This window comes from Musca autumnalis, unplaced genomic scaffold, assembly GCF_047663935.1.
Source record: "Musca autumnalis isolate F117 unplaced genomic scaffold, ASM4766393v1 scaffold_5, whole genome shotgun sequence".
In the NCBI taxonomy this organism is placed as follows: Eukaryota; Metazoa; Arthropoda; class Insecta; order Diptera; family Muscidae; genus Musca; species Musca autumnalis.
In genome coordinates, this window is record NW_027412088.1 from 177,369,763 (window position 1) to 177,397,525 (window position 27,763).

General features: G+C 32.7%; 2 protein-coding genes across 2 annotated transcripts in view; one reads left to right on the forward strand and one right to left on the reverse strand.

Moving 5' to 3' along the window:
- LOC141386847 (uncharacterized) overlaps window positions 1–27,763 on the reverse strand; it is a 137,795-nt gene that overhangs the window by 26,216 nt on the left and 83,816 nt on the right. The window lies entirely within an intron of this gene.
- Window positions 11,463–12,512, forward strand: LOC141386850 (putative gustatory receptor 36c). Its single transcript, XM_073955756.1, has one exon. It carries the CDS (start codon window positions 11,463–11,465, stop codon window positions 12,510–12,512), a length of 1,050 nt encoding a protein of 349 aa, XP_073811857.1.

The window sequence follows — 27,763 nt, forward strand, 5'->3', positions numbered from 1 at the left end:
CCCTAAGGGAGGCGGAAGAGTTACGCAGCAAGTTTTACTCCACCTGGCCTCTAAGTGCAGCAGTGAAAGAGAAATTCGAAAGCGACTTGAGAAGGAAATTTTTATGGAGTTCATTGATAAATTTGTTTATTGATAAATTTGTTAGAAAAATTTTCGATAATCGATAAATTTCTTTAGAATATTTTTTGATGATCGATAAATTTCTTTAGAATATTTTTGATAATCGATAAATGTTATTTAAGAAAGTTTGTGGATAATCGATAAATGTTATTTAAGAAAATTTGTGGATAATCTTTAATTTTTATGGAAAATTATTATATAAAAATTGTTATATAAAATTCCTTTTTTTGAAAACTTATTGATTAGCGATTTTTTTCTTTTAGACAATTTTTCGATATTTTAATATATTTTTTAGATAAACGATAATTTTTTTAGAAAACTTTTCGTTAAGCAATACATTTTTGTAGAAAACTTTTCGATAATTCGATTAAATTCTTTAGTCAATTTTTCTATATTCGATAAATTTCCTTTGAGAATTTTTCGATAATCGATACAATTTTGTTTAGAAAATTTTTTAATAATAATTAAATTTTTTCAATAATCAATACATATTTTTAGAAAATTAGTCGATAATCCATAAAGTTTTTTTTTAAAAAATTGTTCGATAATCGATCAACTTTTTTAGAAAAATTTCCACTAGTACTACGATAGTCGATATATTTTTTAGAAAATGATCCGCTAATCTATCAATGTTTATTAGAAAAAGTGATACATTTTTTAAAACATTTTTTGATAAACTGATTTTTACAATTTTTTATAATATTTTTCTATTATTGACAAATTTTTTTAAATAAATTTTTAATAATCGATTTTTTTTCAAAAATTTTCGATAAACAACAACTTTCTTTAGAATATTTTGTGATAATCGATAATTTTGTTTTAAAATATTTTTTGATAATTGATATTTTCGATAACCTAAATTTTTTTAAGAATATATTTTACTAGCAAAATGTCCGCTACTTCGTATGCGGAAAATGAATAATATACAAATAAACAATATTTAATATATTGAACATTGAAAATTTTGATGTACTAATACCTATTTGGAGTGAGATTTAATTTCATTTAAGTACTTTTCGTACACGTTTTGTTCGAATTTAAAAACGACCTCTACATTTCAACAGCGGCCTACATTTTAAATCCCACTCAATGTTTTATTAGAAAGGTATGCCTATTTTGAAAATTGTATCCACATTTTCCAACCGAATTTTGAAACTTGTGATATCAAAATGTAGAAAACCTTTATTTAAAAGATGTTATCCTATATAACAGTTAATTTTTGAGACATTTTATTTTAGGCCTTTTATTCTCAGGATGAAAAAAAGCTTCTTGTAAAACGTTAGCCGCATAGATCTACCTCTTCAAATGAACTTACTATAACGTTCAGAATAGACAACAAAAATAAAAACAATTTTCATGAAAAGATACGTTTGACTTTTTGATTTCTGTACATTATTTAGAACCAATTCGGTTAACATAAAATAACAGCACACCGTTCAGTACAATTTTTAAAATCCAGGACCTTAGCTCAAATGTTACAGTTTTAGCTCTACTTTTTCACCCAATGCAAATGGTATTACCTGTAGAAACCATTCATACATTTAAAGGCGGATTTTAATAAACATTCTAATTCAATCTCAACAGTGATCCTCATAACAAATTTCATTTATCGATTCACTCAATACCAGTGCTCCAATATTTAGTATTATTTAATACTTCTAGTACACTTATTGTACGATCAACTCTAACAACTTGAACAAATAAAACGGAATTCCACTTCAATTCCTTAGCCCAATACCAAATGTATTGCAACTTTGTACTTTTCACACACTAATTATAAATTTCCAGCTTCATTGCTACACCCAACGTCAAATGTAATACCATTTATTACATTTAGTATTTCTCAATAAATCAGCCAGCCTCAGCCTAACTTCAGAATTTGTATGCATTTAAAAAAAAATCTTATCTAAACACCAACACAAACCCTCATACAACAATTCGAAATTCCACCTATATCCCTTATATCCAAAACTATATTCCAACCGTGATTTTGTTTTTTTGTTATACATAAGTACGAAAATTTCCAAAACTCCCTCTCCATCTCCACTGTAAACGCCAACTGCTATACTAATACCGAATTTCACAATTTCAGCACCGAATTACACAATAACAATTTGAATTATATTCTGTGTAATTTTCGTACACTGATTGTACGTGTATCCACAACCACATCCACATCTCGACCCTACACACCAACAGCGGCTATAATACCAAATTTCCGAATTCCACCTCTATTCACAATACCATTAATACTTTTCGTAAGAAATAATAATAATCAATAACTATCTCCAACAGTAATTTATTCAGGATTCCACCTCCATCCGTTCACCAAAATCTAAATTGTACCAAATTTAGTACCATTTTGTACTATTCGTAACCATAAGTACGAACATTCAAAACTATCTCAGTCCTACACTTTAACAGTAATCTTAATTTCAAATTCCAGTAATTTCGAATTTCAGGATTCCAGATCACTCCGTTCACCCAAATCCATATTGTACCAAATTTTGTATTTTTCGTAACCATAAGTACGCTAATCTAAATTACAAATTTCAGGTTTTCAGCTCTATCCGTTCACCCAAATCAAAATTGTACCAATTTAGTTCCATATAGTACTTCTCGTACACATAAGTACGAACTTCCAAAACCATTTCCTTATAATAACACCACTTTCCAAACTTGATGCCCATACTAAATTTCAAGATTGTAGCTATAACCGTTCAAAATATACAATTGGTAAAAAATTTAGTAATTTTTAGTTTTTATAGGTCGAGTTTTCAAAATTACATAAGTACATCTTTCTAACCCTCTATCAGTGACCTTTGTTCCAAATTTCAGAATTCTAGCTCTTCCCGTTTGCCTAATACAAAGGGTATCATATTTAGTACCTTTTAGTAGTTTTCGTACCCTTCTAGGTCGTATTTCCAAAAACCCAGCCTTATCTCACTCCTACACAACAACATCAACCCATACCCAAAACTTCAAGATTCTAGCTTCAGCCGTTTCGTCTAGGCTATGATATGTCTGTCACTCACTCACAAAGCTATTTTATACATATAGATATTTTATTTTTTAGGTACCAAATTTAGTACCACTTAGAACTGTCCGTACCCAAAATTACGAACATCCAAAACATCAATCCTACACTCCAACAGTAATCTTAATTCGAAATTTCAGGAATCCAGCTCTATCCATTCACCCAAATCCAAATTGTACCAAATTTAGTACCATTTAGTACTTTCCGTACCCATAAGTACGAATTTCGAAAACTAACCCCATATCGCAATCCTATACTCCGTCAGTAATCTTAATTTTAAATTTCAGGTTTCTAGCTCTATCCGTTCACCCAAATCCAAGTTGTACTAAATTTAGTACCATCTAGTACTTTTCGTACACATATGAATTTCCAAAACAACCCCCATATCTCAATCATATACTCCGTCAGTAATCTTAATTCCAAATTTCAGGTTTAAAGCTCTATACTTTCACTCACATCCAAATTGTACTAAATTTAGTACCATTTAGTACTTTTCGTACACATGAGTACGAATTTCACAAACCATTTCCTTTTATAAACACCACTTCCCAACCTTCATTTCCATACCAAATTCCAAGTTTCTAGCTAAATCCGTTTAAAATATACAATTGGTACTAAATTTAGTACTTTTAGTACACTTAGAGGAAGAATTTCCAAAAACTCTTTGGTACATCTTTCTAACTCTCCATCAGTTACCCTCATTCCAAATTTCAGAATTCTAGCTCTTCCCGTTTGCCTAATACAAAGGGTACCATATTTAGTACCTTTTAGTAATTTTCGTACCATTCTAGGTCGAATTTCAAAAAACCCAGCCTTATCTCACCCCTACACACCAACAGCAACCCACAGTCAAAATTGCAGCTTTCTAGCTTCAGCAGTTTTGTCTGGTCGATGATATGTCAGTCACTCACTCACTCACTCACTCACTAAGCTCTTTTATATATATAGAAGATATATATTTCTATATATATTTTTTTGTAGTCGATACATTTTTATACCCTACACCGCACAGTGGTAAGGGGTATTATGTCTTTGTGCATTTTTATGTAACATACAAAAGGAAACGAAATAGACCCATAGTTCCTTTTGGGGATATACATAGAATCACTTTCTGAGTCGATTTATGCATGTCCGTCCGTCTTTCCGTCTGTCCATGTATTTTTGTTCGCAACGTACAGGTCGCATTTTTTGTCCGATTCAGCTGAAAATTGGGGACTAGAACTTTTTTAGCCATAGGAAGAACGCTATTGCTTTTGGTGAAAATCGGTTCAGATTTGGATATAGCTCCCATATACATATATTTTCGACCGATTTGACGTATTTGCTGCACCAAACACGCTATATACGCCCAATTTTGGTGAAGTTTGGAATGTGTGACTGAATTCGGTCTAAAAATAAATGTGGCAAATTACATCGAAATCGGTTCAGATTTTGATATAGCTCCCATATATATGGTCGCCCGATTTCACGTATTTGCTGCACCAAACACGCTATATACGTCCAATTTAGATGAAATTTTGAATGCGTGACTGAATTCGGTCTACAAATAAGTGTGCCAAATTATATAGAAATCGGTTCAGATTTGGATATAGCTCCCATATATATTTCCGGTCGATTTCACGTATTTTCTGTACCAAACACGCTATATATTTCCGATTTCGATGAAATTTGGAATGTGTGACTGAATTCAGTCTAGAAATAAATGTGCCAAATTATATCGAAATATGTTCAGATTTGGATATAGCACCCATATATATTTTCGGCCGATTTCGCGTATTTGCTGCTCCAAACACGTTATATAAGTCCGACTGAATTCGGTCTGGAAATAAATGTGCCAAATTATATCACAATCGGTTTAGATCTGGATATAGCTCCGATTTATATTTTATATATTCACAGTGGTGTAGGGTATCATATAGTCGGCCCCGCCCGACTTTGATCCTTTCCTTACTGGTTTTAGAATAGTTTTTGATAGCCGATAAATGGTTTTAAGAATAATTTTGGACACATGATGCATTTTTCCATAATCTAAAATTTTTCAGAATATTTTTTATACCCTCAGCCGTTAGGCTAGAAAGGGTATCGAAATAATGGTTTTAGACCCCAAGTATGTTTGGACGAAATGTGTTTCAGACAATTTGGAGTTGATTAAGCAAAGTCCGTCCATCTGTCTGTCTGTCTAGCTGGTGCGCACGATAACTCTCGAACGGCTGAAACGATTCGGTTCAAATTTTGGCTTTCGTACTTCTCCTGTACTTCTCCCCAATATTTAAAAAATGTCACTAAAATTTTAGGACGATATCATTTGAATGGGGCGACCAATTTGGTCCAAACTTTGGATCTCCTAATATTTTATCAAAATTTAGTTTAACTTCTAAAATGGCCCATATCGGTCCTCCTTAAGGGTACCTGCCCTACAAAAGTTCAACATTTGTGTCTTAGTGCAGTTAATTCCTATTCCACATTTTTGTCGGCAAGTTCAAATGTCCAAAAAGGGCCACAAAATTCTGAAGACACCTTAAATACATTCGATCTGTCCGGAGGTGAAAGTTTCGCTTCACATTGGCTGAGGGTATGTATCTGTCGGCAAAGCCGACTGACACTTTTTTACTTGTTAGAATATTTTTCGATAATATTTCTGATAAAACAATTTTTCAGAACAATATTCAAAATCCACAAATATTTTGGAAATGCTTTCGAGAATAGATAATTTATTTTTGTTTGAAAGTTGTTCGATTACACTGTGCAACAAAATGGAGGTAAAAGTCTGGGGCACGGAAAATTCCTATTGGGGTAGAAAGCCGTACATAGAGCGACATTTTTGCAGAACATTTCGAAGCTGAAAAACGTCATCCTGTGGTACTTTTATAGCGGCTCTTAAAATAAAGAACGAAAATGACATTGAAGGAAGCGACTTAGAAGGTCGAAGTGCTCTGCGAAAATAATCCTCATTTGATTTGACTGAAGACATGTCATCTCAAAAATAAGCTAAAGCAAGAGTGAACAAAGATATAACGCTAATTCCTGATGGCTTACAGGGTCTCTAGCAAAAACTTCATCACGCCATAACGCGGAAGTTCGACTCAAGGCGGATCTGTCCTTCGGGGTTCTTAATATACTCATCCAGGGCTTTCATCTCCAAAAGGAATTATCGATCAATCATTGCAGGAATTTGTTTGATAATCGAAAAAAAATTTTATTAGAAAATTATTCGATAATCGATAAATTTCTATAAAATATTTTTTGATAAATAAATTTTTGCAAATTTGTTTAAAAAAATTTTTTTTAATAATTTACGATTTTTTTAGAAAATTTTTCGATAATCGACAATTTTTTTCGTAATAATATATCAATTTTTATTAGACAATTTTTCGATAACCGATAAAAATTTGTTTTTTTTTTTAATATTTCTCTGATTGATAATTGTTTTTTTTTCGAAAATATTTCGGTAATGGACTATTTTGTTTAGAAACCTTTTCGATAATTCCTTAGAATTCGTTGCGATAATCTGTAAAGGTTTTTACAATTTTTTCCAATAATCTACAATTTTTTTTAGAATATTTTTTTATATATATTTCCATAATTTTGTTAGAAAACATTCCTTTCTATGGCCAATGATTTTTTAGATAATTTTTCGATAACCGATTATATATTTTTTTGGCTTACATGTCGGATCGGTCTGAAATGGTCACAGTAGATAGCCCATGGCAGCCTCGAGGTTCATATCTCGGGAGGTATGAAATTCCCCCCGGAATGCTATGTATCGTTGTATTCAGGGTGCGCATAAACAACCTAAAGGTTTAAAGTACGCAATTTTGGAAATGTGAAGACCCATATCTCGGGAAGTATGGACTTCCCCCCGGAAAACTATATATTGTTGGGATCAGGGTCCCAAGGGCTATCTATGCCAAAATTTTAAGACCGTTCCGAGATGTGTCCCTAAACCTAACCTGTTCCTATTTTTTTGATTAATAAAAAATGTTTGCAATTTTTTTTGATAATTATAGATAATCTTTATTATTCAGAAAATTTTTTGATATATTATTCGATATATTTTTTTAGAATCATTGTTGAAAATGGTTTGGTAATCAAAGAAGTTTTTTTTAATAAATTTGTCGATAATATATCAACTTAAAAAAAATCCACTAGTAGTTCGATAATCGATTCATTTGTTAGAAAATGTTTCGATAATCTATCAATAGAAAATATTTCGATAATCAATAAATTTCTTTAAAATATTTTTTGATGAATAAATTTTTTTCAAATTTGTTTTATAACATTTTTTAATAATTTACAGAAAATTTTTTAGAACTGTTTTCGACGTTCGAAAAATTTTTTAGAACATTTTTCCATACACGAACATTTTTTTAGACAATTTCCCACTAGTAGTCCTATAATTAATTATTTATTTAGAAAAATTTCCGATAGTCTATTAATTTTTGGGTGACGTAGGGGATGAATGATACCAAGCAACGGTCTTGACCGGCTTTAACATGGCAAAGCCCAGGATTTATCTTGGTCCCTCTTTCATCTCAAGTGGACACTGACCTCCCCGTGGTGTCACCTGGGGAACTGCCTTTAACACCCGTTAAAGGTTGGGTTTGGGTTAAAAACTTGGGTTTGGGCGTCGGGTTAGTAACCCTCCCCTAGAAAAAACATCCTACTATGAAAAAACGAAAGAAAAGAAAAACAAACCCCTCTAAAGTTGACGAACCCCGCAAACGTTTTAAGGACCATGATCTGCGAATCTGCACCTGGAATGTTCGCACTCTCTATAGAGAAGGTGCAGTCTTCGCATTGGCAGACGTACTTGAAGAGTACAAGGCCGATATTACTGCCATACAGGAAATACGATGGATTGGGAAAGGCGTCACAACAACACTGTATTATAGCTGCCATGGCGAAAAGCATGAGTTTGGTTGCGGATTTGTAGTTGGTCGGAGGTTAAAACATCTGGTCTCTAGCTCCACCCCAGTGAATGAAAGACTTGCTGCAATTCGAATAAAAGCTAAATTCTTCAACATCAGCTTTATTTGCGCTCATGCTCCCACTGAAGAAAAGGACGAACAGACCAAAGATATATTTTACGAGCGCTTAGAAGAAACATATGACCGTTGCCCTGCCCATGACATTAAAATCATTCTAGGCGATTTTAATGCCAAAATTGGAAAGGAGAATATCTTTGGTCCAACAGTCGGGAAATTCAGCCTCCACAGTGAAACATCTGACAATGGTATGAGGCTGATAGACTTTGCAGCTGCAAAAAACATGGTAGTTAGCAGTACCAGATTTAATCATCTCGATATTCATAAGGGCACCTGGCTGTCTCCAGATCAAAGAACAAGTAATCAAATTGATCATGTTGTAATAGATGGAAGACATTCATCCAGCGTGTTGGATGTACGATCGTTCCGAGGCGCAAACATTGATTCGGACCACTACCTTGTTGCAGCAAAGGTACGTACCCGTCTAAACGTTGCAAATAAAGCACGAACAGACTCAACGCGGAAGTTGGACATCGATAGGCTGCAAACACAACAGATAGCCACAGCATATTCCACTCAACTAGCCCAATTGCTTAACGCGAGCACTCCTTGTCCCGATAACATAACAACACAATGGCAAAATATTGACCACTCCATGCAAACAGCCGCAAAATCCATACTTGGATTCCTGAGACCTCCACAAAGGAATTCATGGTATGACCAGGAGTGTCGTGCTGCTACCGAAGAGAAAAATGCGGCATATAGAGCTACTTTGCAATCAGTAGCAACGCGTAGCGCGCGAGAGAGATATCGGGAGAAAAGGAGAGAAGAGAAACGGCTTTTCCGCAAGAAAAAGAGAGAAATGGAAAAGCGGGAGTGTGAAAAAATCGAGATGTACAGGAGACAGAATGAAGTCCGAAAATTCTACCAAAGAGTGATACATCAAACAGATGGCTTTGGTACAGGCACATCCTCCTGTAGAGACCAGCAAGGTAATCTGGTAACAGATACAGATAGCGTGCTCAGCATATGGAAGGAACATTTCTCCAATCTGCTGGTATCCAATAGTAGTGAAGACGATGATACCACAGATCCAATCCCAGAAGATGGTATAGAATGTATACCGCCCGGCCAAGATGAGGTAAAAACAGCAATCAACCGGCTGAAGAATAATAAAGCAGCAGGAGCCGATGGCTTACCAGCCGAGCTGTTTAAAACCGGAGGCGACGCGCTGATAAGGTGTATGCATCAGCTAGTTAGCACCATCTGGCAGGAAGAACGCGTACCCGACGATTGGAACCTGAGCATCCTATGTCCCGTCCACTATAGGGGCATAAGTCTTCTCCCTATTGCCTATAAGATAGAGTCAGGGATATTGTGCGCACGACTAAAGCCTATGGTCAACGAGATAATTGGACCATACCAATGCGGCTTTAGACCTGGCAAGTCCACCATTGACCAGATATTTACCTTGCGGCAAATCCTAGAGAAGACCCAAGAGATGCAGATCGACATATTTCACCTTTTTGTCGATTATAAAGCAGCATTCGACAGTCCCCTCCGATCAAAGGTATTCCACGCAATGTCTGAATTTGGTATCCCCGCAAAGCTCATCCGGCTTTGTAAGATGACTTTAACTGATACTAGGTCCTCAGTTAAAATTGGAAAGAACCTCACCGAAGAATTTTGTACCAAAAGAGGTTTCAGACAAGGAGACAGCCTTTCGTGTGACCTATTCAACATTTTGCTGGAAAAGGTAATACGAGATGCAAATGTCAAAAGAAATGGCACAATTTACACCAATAGCCACATGTTACTTGCCTATGCTGATGACATAGACATCATGGGACGATCAGTAAAGGAAGTAACTGATACCTTTAGGAAGGTCGAAGCAGAATCTGCGAAAGTGGGTCTGGCGGTAAACGGCGAAAAGACCAAATTGATGGTGTCGACGCGCAAAGCGTCCATAGAGCTCGGACCAACTGTGGAAGTTGGTACCTACAATTTTGAGGTAGTTAAAGACTTCGTCTACCTCGGCACTGCCATAAACACAACAAACAACATCAGTTGTGAAATAAGAAGAAGAATTGTATTGGCCAACAGATGCTACTATGGTCTAAATAAGCAATTTAAAAACAAAGCCACATCTCGTCAAACAAAAATAACACTATACAAAACGCTGATACTACCCGTGCTAATGCATGGCTCCGAAGCATGGGTACTTGCGCAAGCAGATAAGGCAGTGCTTGGTGTGTTTGAGAGGAAAATTCTTCGAAAGATCTACGGGCCGATTTGCGTTGCGGTGAATATCGACGTCGTATGAACCACGAGCTATATAAGCTATACAAAGACATGAATATAGTTAAACGTATCGAGATGCAACGATTGCGTTGGCTAGGCCATATCATGAGAATGAGCGATGATGAACCCGCTAAAAAGGCGTATGAATACATGCCACATGGCGGTGCACGCAGAATCGGCAGGCCTAAGCTTCGATGGAGCAAACAAGTGGATGAAGAAATGGAAAGGCGCGGTATTCCAAAAAGTCAAGCGAAAAACAGAGAGGAATGGAGATCTTTTCTTAGTTCGGTCTATGGAACAAATGTTCTGTAATGGGCCAACTAAGTAAGTAAGTAGGTATTAATTTTTACAAGAAAATTTTTCTATAATCGATAAATTTTTTAGAAAAATTTTCCATAGTCGAAAATTTTTTGGAAAATTTCCCACTAGTAGTCCGATTATTACTTATTTCTTTAGAAAAATTTCCGATAGTCTATCAGTTTTTAAGTACAGTACACATTGTCAGTTTTGAATATCGATATTTCGCAATTATCGATAACTGTCAAACCGTCCAGCAACCACAAAACATTTTGCGGTTGCATGATGAATGACAAAAATGAACGGTCACACTAGCAAGCAACAACAAAGCTGTCATTCAAAACTGACAATGTGTACCCAGCTTAAAACCCTTCCGATAAAACAAGTTTCTATTTGAAAACGAAAAAAATTTTCTATTGCAAATTCTACCGACATTTGAAAAAATTTTTCTTTAGAAATTTTATCGATATTCGACAAAATTTTCAATTGAAATTTTATCGATAACGAAAAACCCTTTCTATTAAAAATGAATGCTACTGTAAGGAACCACAGAATTGTTCTTGCGCATGTCCTTGTGATTTGAGTATCCGTTGAACACCCTCATGTATTAAATTGCTATATTGTTTTAAATTGCCAAATTAATCATTGATGATAGTCATCGCACGGGTAGCCAAATGCAATGACTTACTAATAAAAGCTATCTTAGTTGTATTTCGCAAGCCATGAAGCATTCAACATTGTGGATTCTCAAATTCTGTTATTATGCTTCGCAAGCACTGGGAGTTTTGTCATTCAATTACGATTATCGTACAGGTGAAATTTACACCTCTCCGTGCCTAACCGGCTACTGTGCTCTTATAAATATTCTCAAGATTGCCGTTATACCACTCGTACTACGTTTGGATTTCAATCTTCATACCGTAAATGTAACCGATTTGCATTTTCGTATATCGTCAATACTTGCTTTTCTCCGGCCATTAACAATATTCCTAACATTGGTCTTTAACTGGATAAAGCGTCACAGTTTCATGCAAACGTTAAGGGATTTTGAACAGCTACGAAGGAATTTTTACATTAAATGGCCTCTACGTCCTGGTGCGAAACAAAAATTCGAAAGTGATTTCAAATCGAAATTCGTATGGAGTACATTGACTTCAATTTTCATGACAATGGGAGCTTATGAGTATTTCAAAATTCTATTTAAAGAGGATTGTCTTTGGGTGTACCTACCGTTTGGCCTCTTCGTTCAGATATTCAATGTATCCCTGTTCCATTATTATTTCTTACTGTTGGTCATCAATACAATGCAGTTGTCCGTCAAAGAGGAGGTGAAGACGATTTTACAAGAAACCTGTCAAAATTTTGTCGATCCACGTTTGAAGCTTTTAATACCCGAGAAATGTAATGATGTCGACCAATTGGCCAGAGTCCATTACGCTCTACAGCATTTAGTAAAGCGTATCAATGGTATATACGATATGTTGGTGGCATGCATTTTGTTATCCTTCTATTTGAACAATGTGGGCATGATCTATATGGCCTATATGTCGTGGTATCATCGCTATATACAGGATGCCTATAGTGACTGGTGTAAGGCCTTCATGAACATTGGATTAATTTGCTATCATATCGATTTAAAGAATTTGTTGAACTGCATGTTCGGTGTCCAGGATAATTTTGCAGAGATTGGAACATTAATAAGGGCTTGGGAATATAATTCGCAGAATTCGGATCAGAAATTAGAGGAGACTGTAAGTACAATAAATATTTAAACAACATTTATTATCGATAAAATTTTCTATATAAATTTTAGCGATAATCGCAAAAATTTTCTATTGAAATTTAGCGATAATCGCAAAAATTTTCTATTGAAATTTTAGTGATAATCGCAAAAATTTTCTATTGAAATTTTAGCGATAATCGCAAAAATTTTCTATTGAAATTTTAGCGATAATCGCAAAAATTTTCTATTGAAATTTTAGCGATAATCGCAAAAATTTTCTATTGAAATTTTAGCGATAATCGCAAAAATTTTCTATTGAAATTTTAGCGATAATCGCAAAAATTTTCTATTGAAATTTTAGCGATAATCGCAAAAATTTTCTATTGAAATTTTAGCGATAATCGCAAAAATTTTCTATTGAAATTTTAGCGATAATCGCAAAAATTTTCTATTGAAATTTTAGCGATAATCGCAAAAATTTTCTATTGAAATTTTAGCGATAATCGCAAAAATTTTCTATTGAAATTTTAGCGATAATCGCAAAAATTTTCTATTGAAATTTTAGCGATAATCGCAAAAATTTTCTATTGAAATTTTAGCGATAATCGCAAAAATTTTCTATTGAAATTTTAGCGATAATCGCAAAAATTTTCTATTGAAATTTTAGCGATAATCGCAAAAATTTTCTATTGAAATTTTAGCGATAATCGCAAAAATTTTCTATTGAAATTTTAGCGATAATCGCAAAAATTTTCTATTGAAATTTTAGCGATAATCGCAAAAATTTTCTATTGAAATTTTAGCGATAATCGCAAAAATTTTCTATTGAAATTTTAGCGATAATCGCAAAAATTTTCTATTGAAATTTTAGCGATAATCGCAAAAATTTTCTATTGAAATTTTAGCGATAATCGCAAAAATTTTCTATTGAAATTTTAGCGATAATCGCAAAAATTTTCTATTGAAATTTTAGCGATAATCGCAAAAATTTTCTATTGAAATTTTAGCGATAATCGCAAAAATTTTCTATTGAAATTTTAGCGATAATCGCAAAAATTTTCTATTGAAATTTTAGCGATAATCGCAAAAATTTTCTATTGAAATTTTAGCGATAATCGCAAAAATTTTCTATTGAAATTTTAGCGATATTCGCAAAAATTTTCTATTGAAATTTTAGCAATAATCGCAAAAATTTTCTATTGAAATTTTAGCGATAATCGCAAAAATTTTCTATTGAAATTTTAGCGATAATCGCAAAAATTTTCTATTGAAATTTTAGCGATAATCGCAAAAATTTTCTATTGAAATTTTAGCGATAATCGCAAAAATTTTCTATTGAAATTTTAGCGATATTCGCAAAAATTTTCTATTGAAATTTTAGCAATAATCGCAAAAATTTTCTATTGAAATTTTAGCGATAATCGCAAAAATTTTCTATTGAAATTTTAGCATGAATCGCAAGAATTTTCTATTGAAATTTTAGCGATAATCGGGAAAATTTCTTATTGAAATTTTAGCGATAATCGCAAAAATTTCCTATTGAAATTTTAGCGATAATCGCAAAAATGTTCTACTGAAATTTTAGCGATAATCGCAAAAATGTTCTACTGAAATTTTAGCGATAATCGGAAAAATTTTCTATTGAAATTTTAGCGATAATCGAAAAATTTTTCTATTGAAATTTTAGCGATAATCGGAAAATTTTTCTATTGAAATTTTAGCGATAATCGCAAAAATTTTCTATTGAAATTTTAGCGGTAATCGCAAAAAATTTTCTATTGAAATTTTAGCGTTAATCGCAAAAATTTTCGATTGAAATTTTAGCGATAATCGCAAAAATTTTCGATTGAAATTTTAGCGATAATCGCAAAAATTTTCTATTGAAATTTTAGCATGAATCGCAAGAATTTTCTATTGAAATTTTAGCGATAATCGGAAAAATTTCCTATTGAAATTTTAGCGATAATCGGAAAAATTTCCTATTGAAATTTTAGCGATAATCGCAAAAATTTTCTATTGAAATTTTAGCGATAATCGCAAAAATTTTCTATTGAAATTTTAGCGATAATCGCAAAAATTTTCTATTGAAATTTTTTGCGATTATCGTTATAAAATATCAATAGAAAATTTTTGCGATTATCGTTATAAAATTTCAACAGCAAATTTTTGCGATTATGCTTAAAATTTCAATAGAAAGTTTTTGCGATTATCGCTAAAATTTCAATAGAAGATTTTTGCGATTATCGCTAATATTTCAATAGAAGATTTTTGCGATTTAAATTTTCTTGGGAAATTCTATCGACCATTTATGAAAACCAGCTTGGTGTAAATGCGACATTAGTCAGCTGATCTACTTAACAGATGATCAATATAAGGGTAGTTCACACTCAAGGAATCTTTGTTAACTAATAACCATGGTACAATAATACAGGTAGCATTATCAAGCCAGCTGATGGTAACATAATGTGTCAATTGCATTGAATTGATGTCAAATTTTGACATCTTATGTTACCAACAATTGCTGATGCGGCTACCTGTGTATTTGTACCATGCTAATAACATTCCCAAAGTACATCAATAAGGTTGAGTTTTCCATACTTCCCATAACCAAAAGTTGGATGTAGTTTTTTTTCAAGTGACTCAATAATTATTTCCCATAAAAAATATGAATTACAATTCGCACACTATTCAATTAATTGATTATTTTCGAAATATATTACTTCACATTTATTACAAAGACATACCGCGTTAGCTTTGCATTCTAAAATTTATAGCTGATATTTATCTCAGAAATTGATGTACCTTTAAGGGATGATGCTCCACGAAGGGGTATCAGTTTAACTTTGCAACCGCCATGAAACGTTCAACAATTTGGGCTCTCAATTTCTGTTATTTTGCCTCCCAAATATATGGAATTCTACCATTCCACTACAATTATTGGACAGGAGAAGTTTATACCAGCAAGCTGCTTACCATCTACAGTGCCGTAATAGATATTGGCATGTTGGCTGTAATACCTCTGGTGCTACGCCTAGACTTTGATTTTGAAACTGTAAATGCATCCGAACTGCACATACGAGTTCTATCGCTGATGTATGTCCTTAATATTTCCATTATTGGGATAACAATTATATTAAATTGGTGGAAGCGACAAGAATTTATTCAGACCCTAAGAGATTTTGAGTGTATGCGGCAGAACTTCCTGGGCAAATTGCCTCTAAGCTCTGGTGTGCAGGAGAAGTTTGAAAACGATTTAAGGGCGAAAATGTTATGGGGTTTTATATCGAGTATTTTTCTATTGCTAGGTTGCGAGGAATATTTCACAACCTTACTTAAATGGAAAAATATTTGGGCCTACCTGGGAATGGGTCTATTCCTGCACATAACTAACATTTCCCTCTTTCACTATTATTTTTTACTCTTGAACATTAACGCCATCCAAATGGCCATCAATGAGGAATTGGAAACCATTCTACAACAATCAACTGGTTGCATCTCCTTGGCCGGGAATCGTAAGCAAATGTCCGATAAGTGTGCCAATGATTTGGATTTTTTAGCTGGCATCCAGTATACACTGCAGCAAATCGTGAAGCGTATCAATTGCATGTATGATCTGCATGCGGCCTGTGTTATATTGACAGTCTATACGGATAATATCGTTGTATTTTATATGTCCTATATGAATTGGTATCATCCCTATGTCCAGGAGGAATTCAGCTATTGCACACAAATAATTGTATTCTTGGGATACATATTCTACTATGCTGAGTTGAAGAGCTGTACAATTTGTATGTTGCACGTCGTGGAATATGCGGAGAATACGAGATTTTTATTAAAACAGTCAGAAGACGGTACAACAGGATGGTTCAATCGGAGACTAGAAGAAAGTGTAAGTAAGAAGCGAACTAAAATTTGGAGAAATCATTGTGTGTGAAATACCCTAATAGTGATAACCTGTCAAATAAGCGGAGTTGATCAGCTGAACATCAGTTGTATTTTAAGGATTTTTAATTTTATCGATATCGAAAAAATTTCCTATTGAAATTTTATCGAAAATCGAAAAAAAATTCTATAGAAATGTTATCGATAATCGAAAAAAATTACTACAGAAATTTTATCGATAATCGAAAAAATTTACTATAGAAATTTTATCGATAAGCGAAAAAATTTACTATAGAAATTTTATCGATAATCGAAAAAATTTACTACAGAAATTTTATCGATAATCGAAAAAATTTACTATAGAAATTTTATCGATAATCGAAAAAATTTACTATAGAAATTTTATCGATAATCGAAAAACTTTACTATAGAAATTTGATCGATAATCGAAAAAATTTACTATAGAAATTTGATCGATAATCGAAAAAATTTACTATTCTAATTTTATCGATAATCGAAAAAATTCCTATCGATAATGGAAAAAATTTCCTATTGAAATTTTATCGATAATCGAAAAAATTTCCTATTGAAATTTTATCGATAGTCCAAAATATCCTATAGGAATTTTATCTATAATCGCAAAAAATTTCTATTGAAATTTTAACGATAATCGAAAAAAATTTCCTATTGAAATTTTATCGATAATCGAATAAATTTCCTATAGAAATTATAGCGATAATCGACGAAATTTGTACTGAAATTTTATCGATATCGAAAAAGTTTCGTATTGAAATTTTATTGATAATCGAAAAAATTTCATAGTGAAATTTTATCAATAATAGAAAAAATTATCTATTGAAATTTTATTGATAATCAAAAATTTTCTGTTTTCATATTTAAAATTTTGTACTGAAATCTTATCGATATCAAAAAAGTTTCCTATTGAAATTTTATCGATAATCGAAAAAATTTCCTACTAAAATTATATCGATATTCGAAAAAATTTCCTATTAAAATTTTATCGATAATCGAAAAAATTTCCTATCGAAATTTTATCGATAATCGAAAAAATTTCCAATTGAAATGTTATCTATAGTCGAAAAAATTTCCTACTGAAGTTTTAGCGATAATCAAAAAAATTTCGTATTGAAATTTTACCGTATTGAAATTTTATCGATATCGAAAAAATTTTCTATTGAAATTTTATCGATAATGGAAACATTTTCCTAATGAAATTTCATCGATAATCGAAAAAATTTATTATTGAAATTTTATAGATAATCGAAAAAATTTCCTATTGAAATTTTATCGATAATCGAAAAAATTTTCTATTGAAATTTCCTATTTAAATTTTATTGATATTGAAAAAAATTGTCTACTGAAATTTTATCGATATCGAAAAAATTTTCTATTGAAATTTTATCGATATCGAAACAATTTTCTATTGAAATTTTATCGAAGATCGAAAAAAATTCCTATTGAAATTTTATCTATAATCGAAAAAATTTCCTATTGAAATTTTAAAAAATTTCTATAGGAAATTTTATCGATAATCGAAAAAATTTCCTATAGAAATTTTATCGATAATCGAAAAAATTTCCTATAGAAATTTTATCGATAATCGAAAAAATTTCCTATAGAAATTTTATCGATAATCGAAAAAATTTCCTATAGAAATTTTATCGATAATCGAAAAAATTTCCTATAGAAATTTTATCGATAATCGAAAAAATTTCCTATAGAAATTTTATCGATAATCGAAAAAATTTCCTATAGAAATTTTATCGATAATCGAAAAAATTTCCTATAGAAATTTTATCGATAATCGAAAAAATTTCCTATAGAAATTTTATCGATAATCGAAAAAATTTCCTATAGAAATTTTATCGATAATCGAAAAAATTTCCTATAGAAATTTTATCGATAATCGAAAAAATTTCCTATAGAAATTTTATCGATAATCGAAAAAATTTCCTATAGAAATTTTATCGATAATCGAAAAAATTTCCTATAGAAATTTTATCGATAATCGAAAAAATTTCCTATAGAAATTTTATCGATAATCGAAAAAATTTCCTATAGAAATTTTATCGATAATCGAAAAAATTTCCTATAGAAATTTTATCGATAATCGAAAAAATTTCCTATAGAAATTTTATCGATAATCGAAAAAATTTCCTACTGAAGTTTTAGCGATAATCAAAAAATATTCGTATTGAAATTTTACCGATAATCGAAAAAATTTCCTATTGAAATTTTATCGATATCGAACAAATTTTCTATTGAAATTTTATCGATAATCGAAAAATTTTTAATTGAAATTTTATCGATAATCGAAAAAATTTTCTATTGAAATTTTATGGATAATCGAAAAAATTTCCTATTGAAATTTTATCGATAACCGAAAAAAATTCCTATGCAAATTTTATCGAAAATGGAAAAAATTCCTATTAAATTTTATCGACATCGAAAAAATTTTCTATTGAAATTTTGTCGATATCGAAAAAATGTGCTATTGAAATTTTATCGATAATCGAAAAAATTACCTATTGAACTTTTATCGATAATAGAAAAAATTCCTATTAAAATTTTATCGATAATCGAAAAAACTTCATATTGAAATTTTATCGATATCGAAAAAATTTTCTATAGAAATTTTATCGATATCGAAAAAATTTTCTATGGAAATTTTATCAATATCGATAAAATTTTATATTGAAACTTTAAGGATAAGTTTTCTCTTGAATTTTTTATAAACAAAATAATTTTCTTTGAAAATTTTGCCTATTAGGCGAAGGTCATTTTTTATTAATTTTTTAATTAATTTCTCGTTAGAGACGAGCTTACTGACCAAGATGCTTTTTGAAAAAGGAAAGCCGACGATACGAACCCACACAATCACCACTGTGTGACATGCATGTTTCGCCTTTGGTTTAGGAAGGCTCCTCAGACACATCGACTGTGGGGCGGCTTCGCTATCCTCTGACTTATTTCCTCTTTCAAATGCAAGTTGTTTTTTTTACAAAGTTGAATTTTTTGTTCAAATCTTTGTATGGCTTTCATGACAAACGCTTAGCGTAGCCTTTGAAAGTTATGAGTTTGGTTCTGAACACTAACACGCCGTGACAACACTTTTTTCCATGTGTTTTTCAAGGACGTGGGTTCGAACCCCAGCCTGGCTCAAGCTGATTTTTATTTTTATTTGAAAATTTTGCCTATTAGGCGAAGGTCATTTTTTATTATTTTTTTAATTAATTTCTCGTTAGAGACTCATAACTTACATAGTCGATACGTCCGAAGATTTGCTTTACCACCAATGAAACCAGGTAACGTAATTTGGTGACTATGTGGGTTCGAGTCCTTGGCTTTCCTTTTTCACTTGCAAATAATTTCAGATCATCAATCTTAACTCTAAACGAGAAAATTAACAAAAAAAAAATTATTTTCTGTCGAAATTTTATTTTTTATTTATTTACGACAAAAAATTTCTATTGAAATTTTTCTATAAAAAATTAAATAGAAATGTTTTCTATAATCGATTAAATTTCATTAGAAAAATTTTCGATAATCGATGATATTCAATAGCAAATTTTGCGATGATAAATAAATTTAGAAATTTTTTCGATTATCAATAAATTTATCATGTCATCTCCTGTACACTTTAGGTCATGTAAATATACATACATACATACATACATACATATGAATGAATGTGTGTGTATTCAATCTAGATCTGTTCTATCGCGGGTACATCAATATTACCCCCAAATGAAATTAATAATTAAATAATGAGAGAAATATTTGAACTTCCAACGAATTCGAATTGTGAAAACTTGTTCAGTTGTCTACTTCGGGTCACAGTGTTAAGGTAATGCAACGCTCAACACGTTGGGCTATTGCAATTAGTTATTACACCTCCCTGGCGTTGGGGGTGGTAACATTTTGTACCAATCATAAGACTGGTGAATTTTACACAGCCCCATGGATGACGGTGTATAGCGCGGTGCTGAGTGCCAGCATGTTCTACGTATTACCAATCATTCAAGGCATGAATTTTAATCCGACCATATCAACGGGTCATGACTTACATATTCGAATCGGTGGGCTCATATATCTATCACGAATTGCTGTTATACTCCTCTCGGTGGTTATAAATTGGAGCAAACGACGTCAATATGTTGCCATATTGAGGGAATTTCAACAGTTCCACAAATCCTGCTGCCAGCGATGGTCGTCCTATGAAAAGCTTAAACAAAAAACAGAAAATGCCATTAAATGGAAATTTCTTTGGGGATTTTTGGCAAATGTGGGACTTTTTGCGGCGTCCTGGAATTTCATAGAGGTCCATTTTAAATTGAAAAATCCGTTTGAAATTTGTTTGGTGGATTTGCTGTGTTTGATACTGAATCTGATAATGTTCCACTACTACTGCTGTATGGTCAATATAAATTTCCTTCTAGCTTCCGTGCAGGAAGAATTGAAAAGAATTTTGGAGTTGACCAACAATTTAAGTAATCTACACAAAATGGGTTACATTGCTGAGGAACAATATTCCAGACAATGCTGCCATCTTGCCGATCAATTAGATGAGCTGATGCTGGCCCAACTGAAGATACAACAATTTGGAAATCGCATAAACGATATGTATCAACTCCAGGGTGCCTGTTGCCTGACCAATATGTACATGAACAACGTCACCATGTTATATATGATTTACATGCTGGCACAGCATGAATATGTTGTTCGAAGTTATGGCCGCTGGTCAGTCATAGTAATTTGGATCACTTTGGTTTTCTATCACATCGATTTGAAGCTGTTCCTTCAAAGTATGTGGGATTTTGTGGATTTTTATAAATCTTTTGGAGAGCTGCTTAAGGAACGTCAGACTTGTTATGTCTTGCCGAATCAACGATTAGAGGAGAGTGTGAGTACAAAAACAAATATCATTAGGAAAGAAAGGAATATTTCTATTTCTATATTTTCTCTAAGAAAAATCATATCCGATGAACTATTCTGTAGGTCAAAAAGTCATCTACGATGAACTACGATAAGACAAATGAACGGTCAATCCGATGAGACAAATGAACGGTCAATCTGTCGAGATTCATTTTCGAAGATTATTTCTATGGAAAAATCAATCTCCAATTAAATTTTCTAAAGGAAAAGTCATCTTCGTTGTTTGTGGTATTCTGAGGAAGGTACCGGAAGAAGTTATCCGATATAGTCCATATTCCAACTTTATATTTGTTTGGGAGAAATATTATCATGTGCAAAGTTTGGACCAAATAGCTTACTCCTTTTGACATTTTAGCGAAAAATTTAGAACTTTTGCTGGAGAGGTACCCAAAAGAGTGAGGTGGAAAGATTGCATAAATAGAAGACCGCCTAAAAGGGATTTCCATATGTAGAATACCTTCTAATGGTGTCGAAGGCCTACTAAAGGGGTCTTCTATAAGTAGAAGACCTTATCACGCGGTCTTCTTAAGTAGAAGACCTTCTAACGGAGTCTTCTGTATGCAGAAGACCCCCCTGAAAGGATTTCTATAATAACAAGTCCTTCTAGAATATCCTTCTATATGTAGAAAACCTTCTAAAGGCGTAAAAGACCTTCCAAATGGAACTTCCACAAGTAAAAAACATTCCAAAAAGTTGCTCTATAAGTACAAGACCTCTGGAAGAGTTCTTCTATATGTAAAATATCTCCTAAAGGGGTCTTCTGTAAAGAGAAGTCCCATAAAGGTGTAGAAGATTTCCTAAAGGAGTCTTTTATAAACAGAAGACCTCCTGAAGGGGTCTTCTATAAGTATAAGACCTCATAAAAAAGCTATTATAAGTAGAAGATATCCTGAAGAGGGTTTCTATAAGTAGAAGGCCTCCTAAAGGGGTCTTCTATATGTATTGTTCGTTAGTTTAATTGTTGGCAACTAAATTTATTTTTATATTTTCAATATTGAATATACACATAAAATGCAAAGGTGACTTGTTACAAATAGATATTGAATACAGTGTTTAAGTAAGTATCTAATCCAGTATACAACATCTTCCCCTTCAAGTATGTTATAAATCAATAAATAATGAATTGAAAATTATAAATGAAATAAGTATTAATAATGTATTAAAATAATGAAATAATGTTATTAGGTTCTCTTCCGAATCCATCTGGAGTTTCGCCGTGAAGTTGTACCATCGTCAGTTTGAATAATATATGATCTTGGAGATGAAAGGACTTCAATGATAACAGCTTCTACCCAACCGTTCTTCTCATGATACCACACCTTCTCTCCCTCAGTAAAATTGGATTTATATCTTGCATGTCTGTTATAGTATCTTCGGGATGTAGCTTGCTTCCTTTCAAATTTTTCTGACACGTTGGGTATAATTTTAGGATGGAAAAGCTCAGTTTTCGCGGCACTAACGATCGCGTTTTTCTGCTCATGAGCAACTCAGTTGGTGAAGCATTCACATCTTTCAAAGGAGTATTTCTATACTCTAACAGTGCTAACCAACCATCCTCATTACAGCTAGATGTTTTCTTTAGTAGGTTTTTTGCTATTCCTTGCTTGAGGGTAATGTGGACTTGTTGTGGTAAGCTTAATTCCAATATTTGAACAGAATTCACGAAATTCGTATGAGTTAAAAGGCATGTTATCTGAAACAATTTCTAAAGGTATTCCATGAAGTGAAAAACACGTTTTCAGATGCTTTATACATTCTGCAGCTCGTTTTGATTTTATTGGAATAATGTCTAAAAATCTTGAATAATAATCCGATACCACCAAATAATAATAATCTTGCTAAAAGCTAAGAGAGGAACTTTATGACATATCATTGGTTCTTTTACTTCCGAGCCATGATTTGTTTGACATGCCTTACACAGTTTTATCATATTTTCAATATCTTTATTCAGTTGTGGCCAATATATAATTGTTCTCGCCCCCTTTTTTCGTTTTTTCAATGCCTAAATGAGATGAATGTAACTGAGCAAGTATGTTTTTCCATTCTTCTTGAGGTATTATTAATCTGTCGTTGAAAAATAGTATTTCGTCATTCAGAAAAATTTCATCTTTAATTTTGCTATAACATCTTAAGTCATCTGATAAATTTTCATTACTTTTGGGCCATTCGTTAATCACATAGTTTTTAAGCTCAATCAGATGCGAATCTTCTGCCGTTGCTCGACGAATTTTTTCAAGGCGATCATCCGTTACATTTACTGTATGAACAAATTCGTTAAGATCTTCAATTTCAGGTGTTTTATCATCTACATCAAAATATCGTGAAAGTAAATTCGCTACATAAAGATATTTCCCAGGAACATGTGTGAATTGCAAATTATACTTTAATAACGCCAATTTCATTCTTTGAAGTCGGGGCGATGGTATTTTACAAAATTCTTTCTTCATAATTTCAATTAGAGGTTTGTGATCTGTTCTAATCGTAACAGAATGCCCATATATGTAATAATGAAATTTGCGACATGCAAAGACAACTGCCAAGAATTCCTTTTCTATTTCCGCGTAATTGCATTCCGTCTCTGTAAGACTTCGAGAGGCAAACGAAACTGGTTTTCCATTTTGCATCAAGCAACATCCAATTCCAAATTTAGAAGCATCTGTTTCTATAGTAATTTCCTTTGTTTCAACAAAAATTTGTAATGTTGGAGCATTAGCAATTAACAATTTTATTTTTTGCAAACAATCATCGTGAGGTTTTTGCCACTCGAATATTACATCCATCTTCAGTAAATCACGCAATGGTTTTGAAATATCACCTAGCTGTGGAACATAGTCACATATATAATTAATCATACCCAATAATTTTTGTAAATCTTTTTTAGTCTTCGGTCATGTTATTTTCAAAATGGCCTGTATTCTCCCAGGATCACATCGGAGGCCATCACCAGATATAATTTTTCCCAAATATTTTACCTCTGATACTTTATATTGAATTTTATTAACATTAAATTTTATGTTCGCCTCTCGTGCGCGCTGCAACACTTGCTCCAAAATTTTGTCATGTTCCTCAGGTGTATCTGCAGCTATTAAAATGTCATCTATGAAAACCACCACATTTGGAATGTCTTCAAAAATTCGTTCATTATATTGCTGAAAAACTTCTGGACCAATTTTTATACCATATGGCATACGCTTAAACCTGTAACATCCAAAAGGTGTATTGATCGTGCACAACTCACTGGCCGTGGGACTCAGAGCAATTTGCCAAAACCCTTCTTTAAGATTCAAAACAGTGAAATATTTCTTGTTTGCAATTCTAGCCGCTATTGATTCAAAAGATTTTCAAGCAAAATATCTCTGTTTAAATACTGAGGATCGTAAAAAGTTGTGGGTATGGGACGTATGATTCGAGATAATATTGTGATCGGAACAAATTGTAATAAACTCAGAAAGAAGTTGCTTGAAACGAATGACCTGACGCTTGAGAAAACCATAGAAATAGCCCGAGCTTCCGAAATTGTGAATAAACATGCAAGTGACATGGAGAAGAAGAATCCGTACCCGAATGTGGAAATAGTTAAGAAACAGCATACTGATGAAAGCGGACGCACAAAAAGGGAATCTCAAGGAAGATTCAATGAAGCAGGCAAGATAGGATGTAAATTTTGTAAAAGATTTCATGAATACAGGAAATGTCCTGCTTTTGGTAAAAAGTGTAACAATTGTGGCCGTTTAAATCATTTTAGCACAGCTTGCTATTCTCAGAAAGTGCGAGAAATCAAGGAAAATTACATGGTAAGAGAAAATGATGAATTGTTTCTTCATAACGTGGACAATGGTATTAAGAGAGTAAGATGGTACGAAATGCTTATAAATTTCAAGTTAGACACTGGTGCGGATGTTAACGTTCTCCCACTACGATATTTGAAGTATATTAAAAATATCAAGATGGAATGTAGTGGATTTGGTGCAGATTTGGATTTTAAAGGAATCTGTACATGCGTTGTCACGTGTCGGAATGATATCACAGTTCTTAGATTTCATGTTATTGATACTCCATTTGAGCCTTTATTGGGTTTAGAAGCTTGTGAAAAATTCAATCTAATCCAAAAAGTTCATTGTTTAAAGGATAACCATAAGGAACATTTTATAAAAAACAATGCAGATGTTTTTGAAGGGCTAGGATGCTTTGTTGAAGATCTAGAGATAAAAGTGAAACCAGATTCCATTCCAGTTGTTAAGCCTGCTCGAAAAATTCCATTATCGTTGATGAATCGTGTTAAAGAGAAATTCAATAACATGGTTCAAAGGGGAGTGATTGAACGAGTGGATGGTCCGACTTTGAGAGCTTCAAATTTAGTTATCGTAGAAAAGAAGAATGCCCAACTTCGTTTGTGCATTGATCCTCAGGATTTATATATATATATATATATCTATATATATAAAAGAGCTTAGTGAGTGAGTGACTGAGTTACTGAGTGACTGACATATCATCGCCCAGAAGAAACCGCTGAAGCAAGAAAGCTGAAATTTTGACTGTGGGTTGCTGTCGGTGTGTAGGGGTGAGATAAGGCTGGGTTTTTAGAAATTCGACCTAGAAGGGTACGAAAAGTACTAAAAGGTACTAAATATGGTACCCTTTGTATTATGCAAACGGGAAGAGCTAGAATTCTGAAATTTGGAATAAGGGTAACTGATGAAGATTTAGAAAGATGTACCAAAGGGTTTTTGGAAATTCGACTTATAAGTGTACTAAAAGTTACTAAATTTGGTACCAATTGTATATTTTGAGCGGATATAGCTACAATGTTCATATTTGGTATGGACATCAAGGTTGGGAAGTGGTATTGATATAAGGAAATTATTTTTGAAGTTCGTACTTTTGTGTACGAGTAGTACTAAATGGTTCTAAATTTGGTACAATTTGGATTTGGGTGAACGGATAGAGCTGAAAACCTGAAATTTGGAATTTAGATTACCGTTGAAGCGTACGATTGAGATATGGGTGTACTTTTGGAAATTCATACTTATGTGTACGAAAAGTACTAAATGGTACCAAATTTGGTACAATTTGGATTTAGATAGACATGGAAACCTGAAATTTGGAATTAAGATTACTGATGGAGTGAAGGATTGAGGTAGTTTTGGAAATTCTTACTTATGGGTACGAAAAGTAGTAAACGGTACTAAATTTGGTACAAATTGGATTTGGGTGAACGGATAGAGCTGGAATCCTGAAATTTGGAATTTAATTACTTTTGGAGTGTAGGATTGAGGTAGTTTTGGAAATTCATACTTATGGGAACGGAAAGTACTAAATGTACTAAATTTGGTACAATTTATATTTGGGTGAACGGATAGAGTTGGAATCCTGAAATTTGGAAATAAGATTACTTACGGAGTGTAGGATTGAGGTAGTTTTGGAAATTCATACTTATGTGAACGAAAAGTACTAAATGGTACCAAATTTGGTACAATTTGGATTTAGATAGACATGGAAACCTGAAATTTCGAATTAAGGTTACTGATGGAGTGTAGGATTGAGGTAGTTTAGGAAATTCATACTTATGGGAACGGAAAGTACTAAATGTACTAAATTTGGTACAATTTATATTTGGGAGAACGGATAGAGTTGGAATCCTGAAATTTGGAGTTATGTTTACTGTTGTAGTATAGCAATGAGGTAGTTTTGGAAATTCTTACTTATGGGTACGAAAAGTAGTAAACGGTACTAAATTTGGTACAAATTGGATTTGGGTGAACGGATAGAGCTGGAATCCTGAAATTTGGAATTTAATTACTTTTGGAGTGTAGGATTGAGGTAGTTTTGGAAATTCATACTTATGGGAACGGAAAGTACTAAATGTACTAAATTTGGTACAATTTATATTTGGGTGAACGGATAGAGTTGGAATCCTGAAATTTGGAAATAAGATTACTTACGGAGTGTAGGATTGAGGTAGTTTTGGAAATTCATACTTATGTGAACGAAAAGTACTAAATGGTACCAAATTTGGTACAATTTGGATTTAGATAGACATGGAAACCTGAAATTTCGAATTAAGGTTACTGATGGAGTGTAGGATTGAGGTAGTTTAGGAAATTCATACTTATGGGAACGGAAAGTACTAAATGTACTAAATTTGGTACAATTTATATTTGGGAGAACGGATAGAGTTGGAATCCTGAAATTTGGAGTTATGTTTACTGTTGTAGTATAGCAATGAGGTAGTTTTGGAAATTCTTACTTATGGGTACGAAAAGTAGTAAACGGTACTAAATTTGGTACAAATTGGATTTGGGTGAACGGATAGAGCTGGAATCCTGAAATTTGGAATTTAATTACTTTTGGAGTGTAGGATTGAGGTAGTTTTGGAAATTCATACTTATGGGAACGGAAAGTACTAAATGTACTAAATTTGGTACAATTTATATTTGGGAGAACGGATAGAGTTGGAATCCT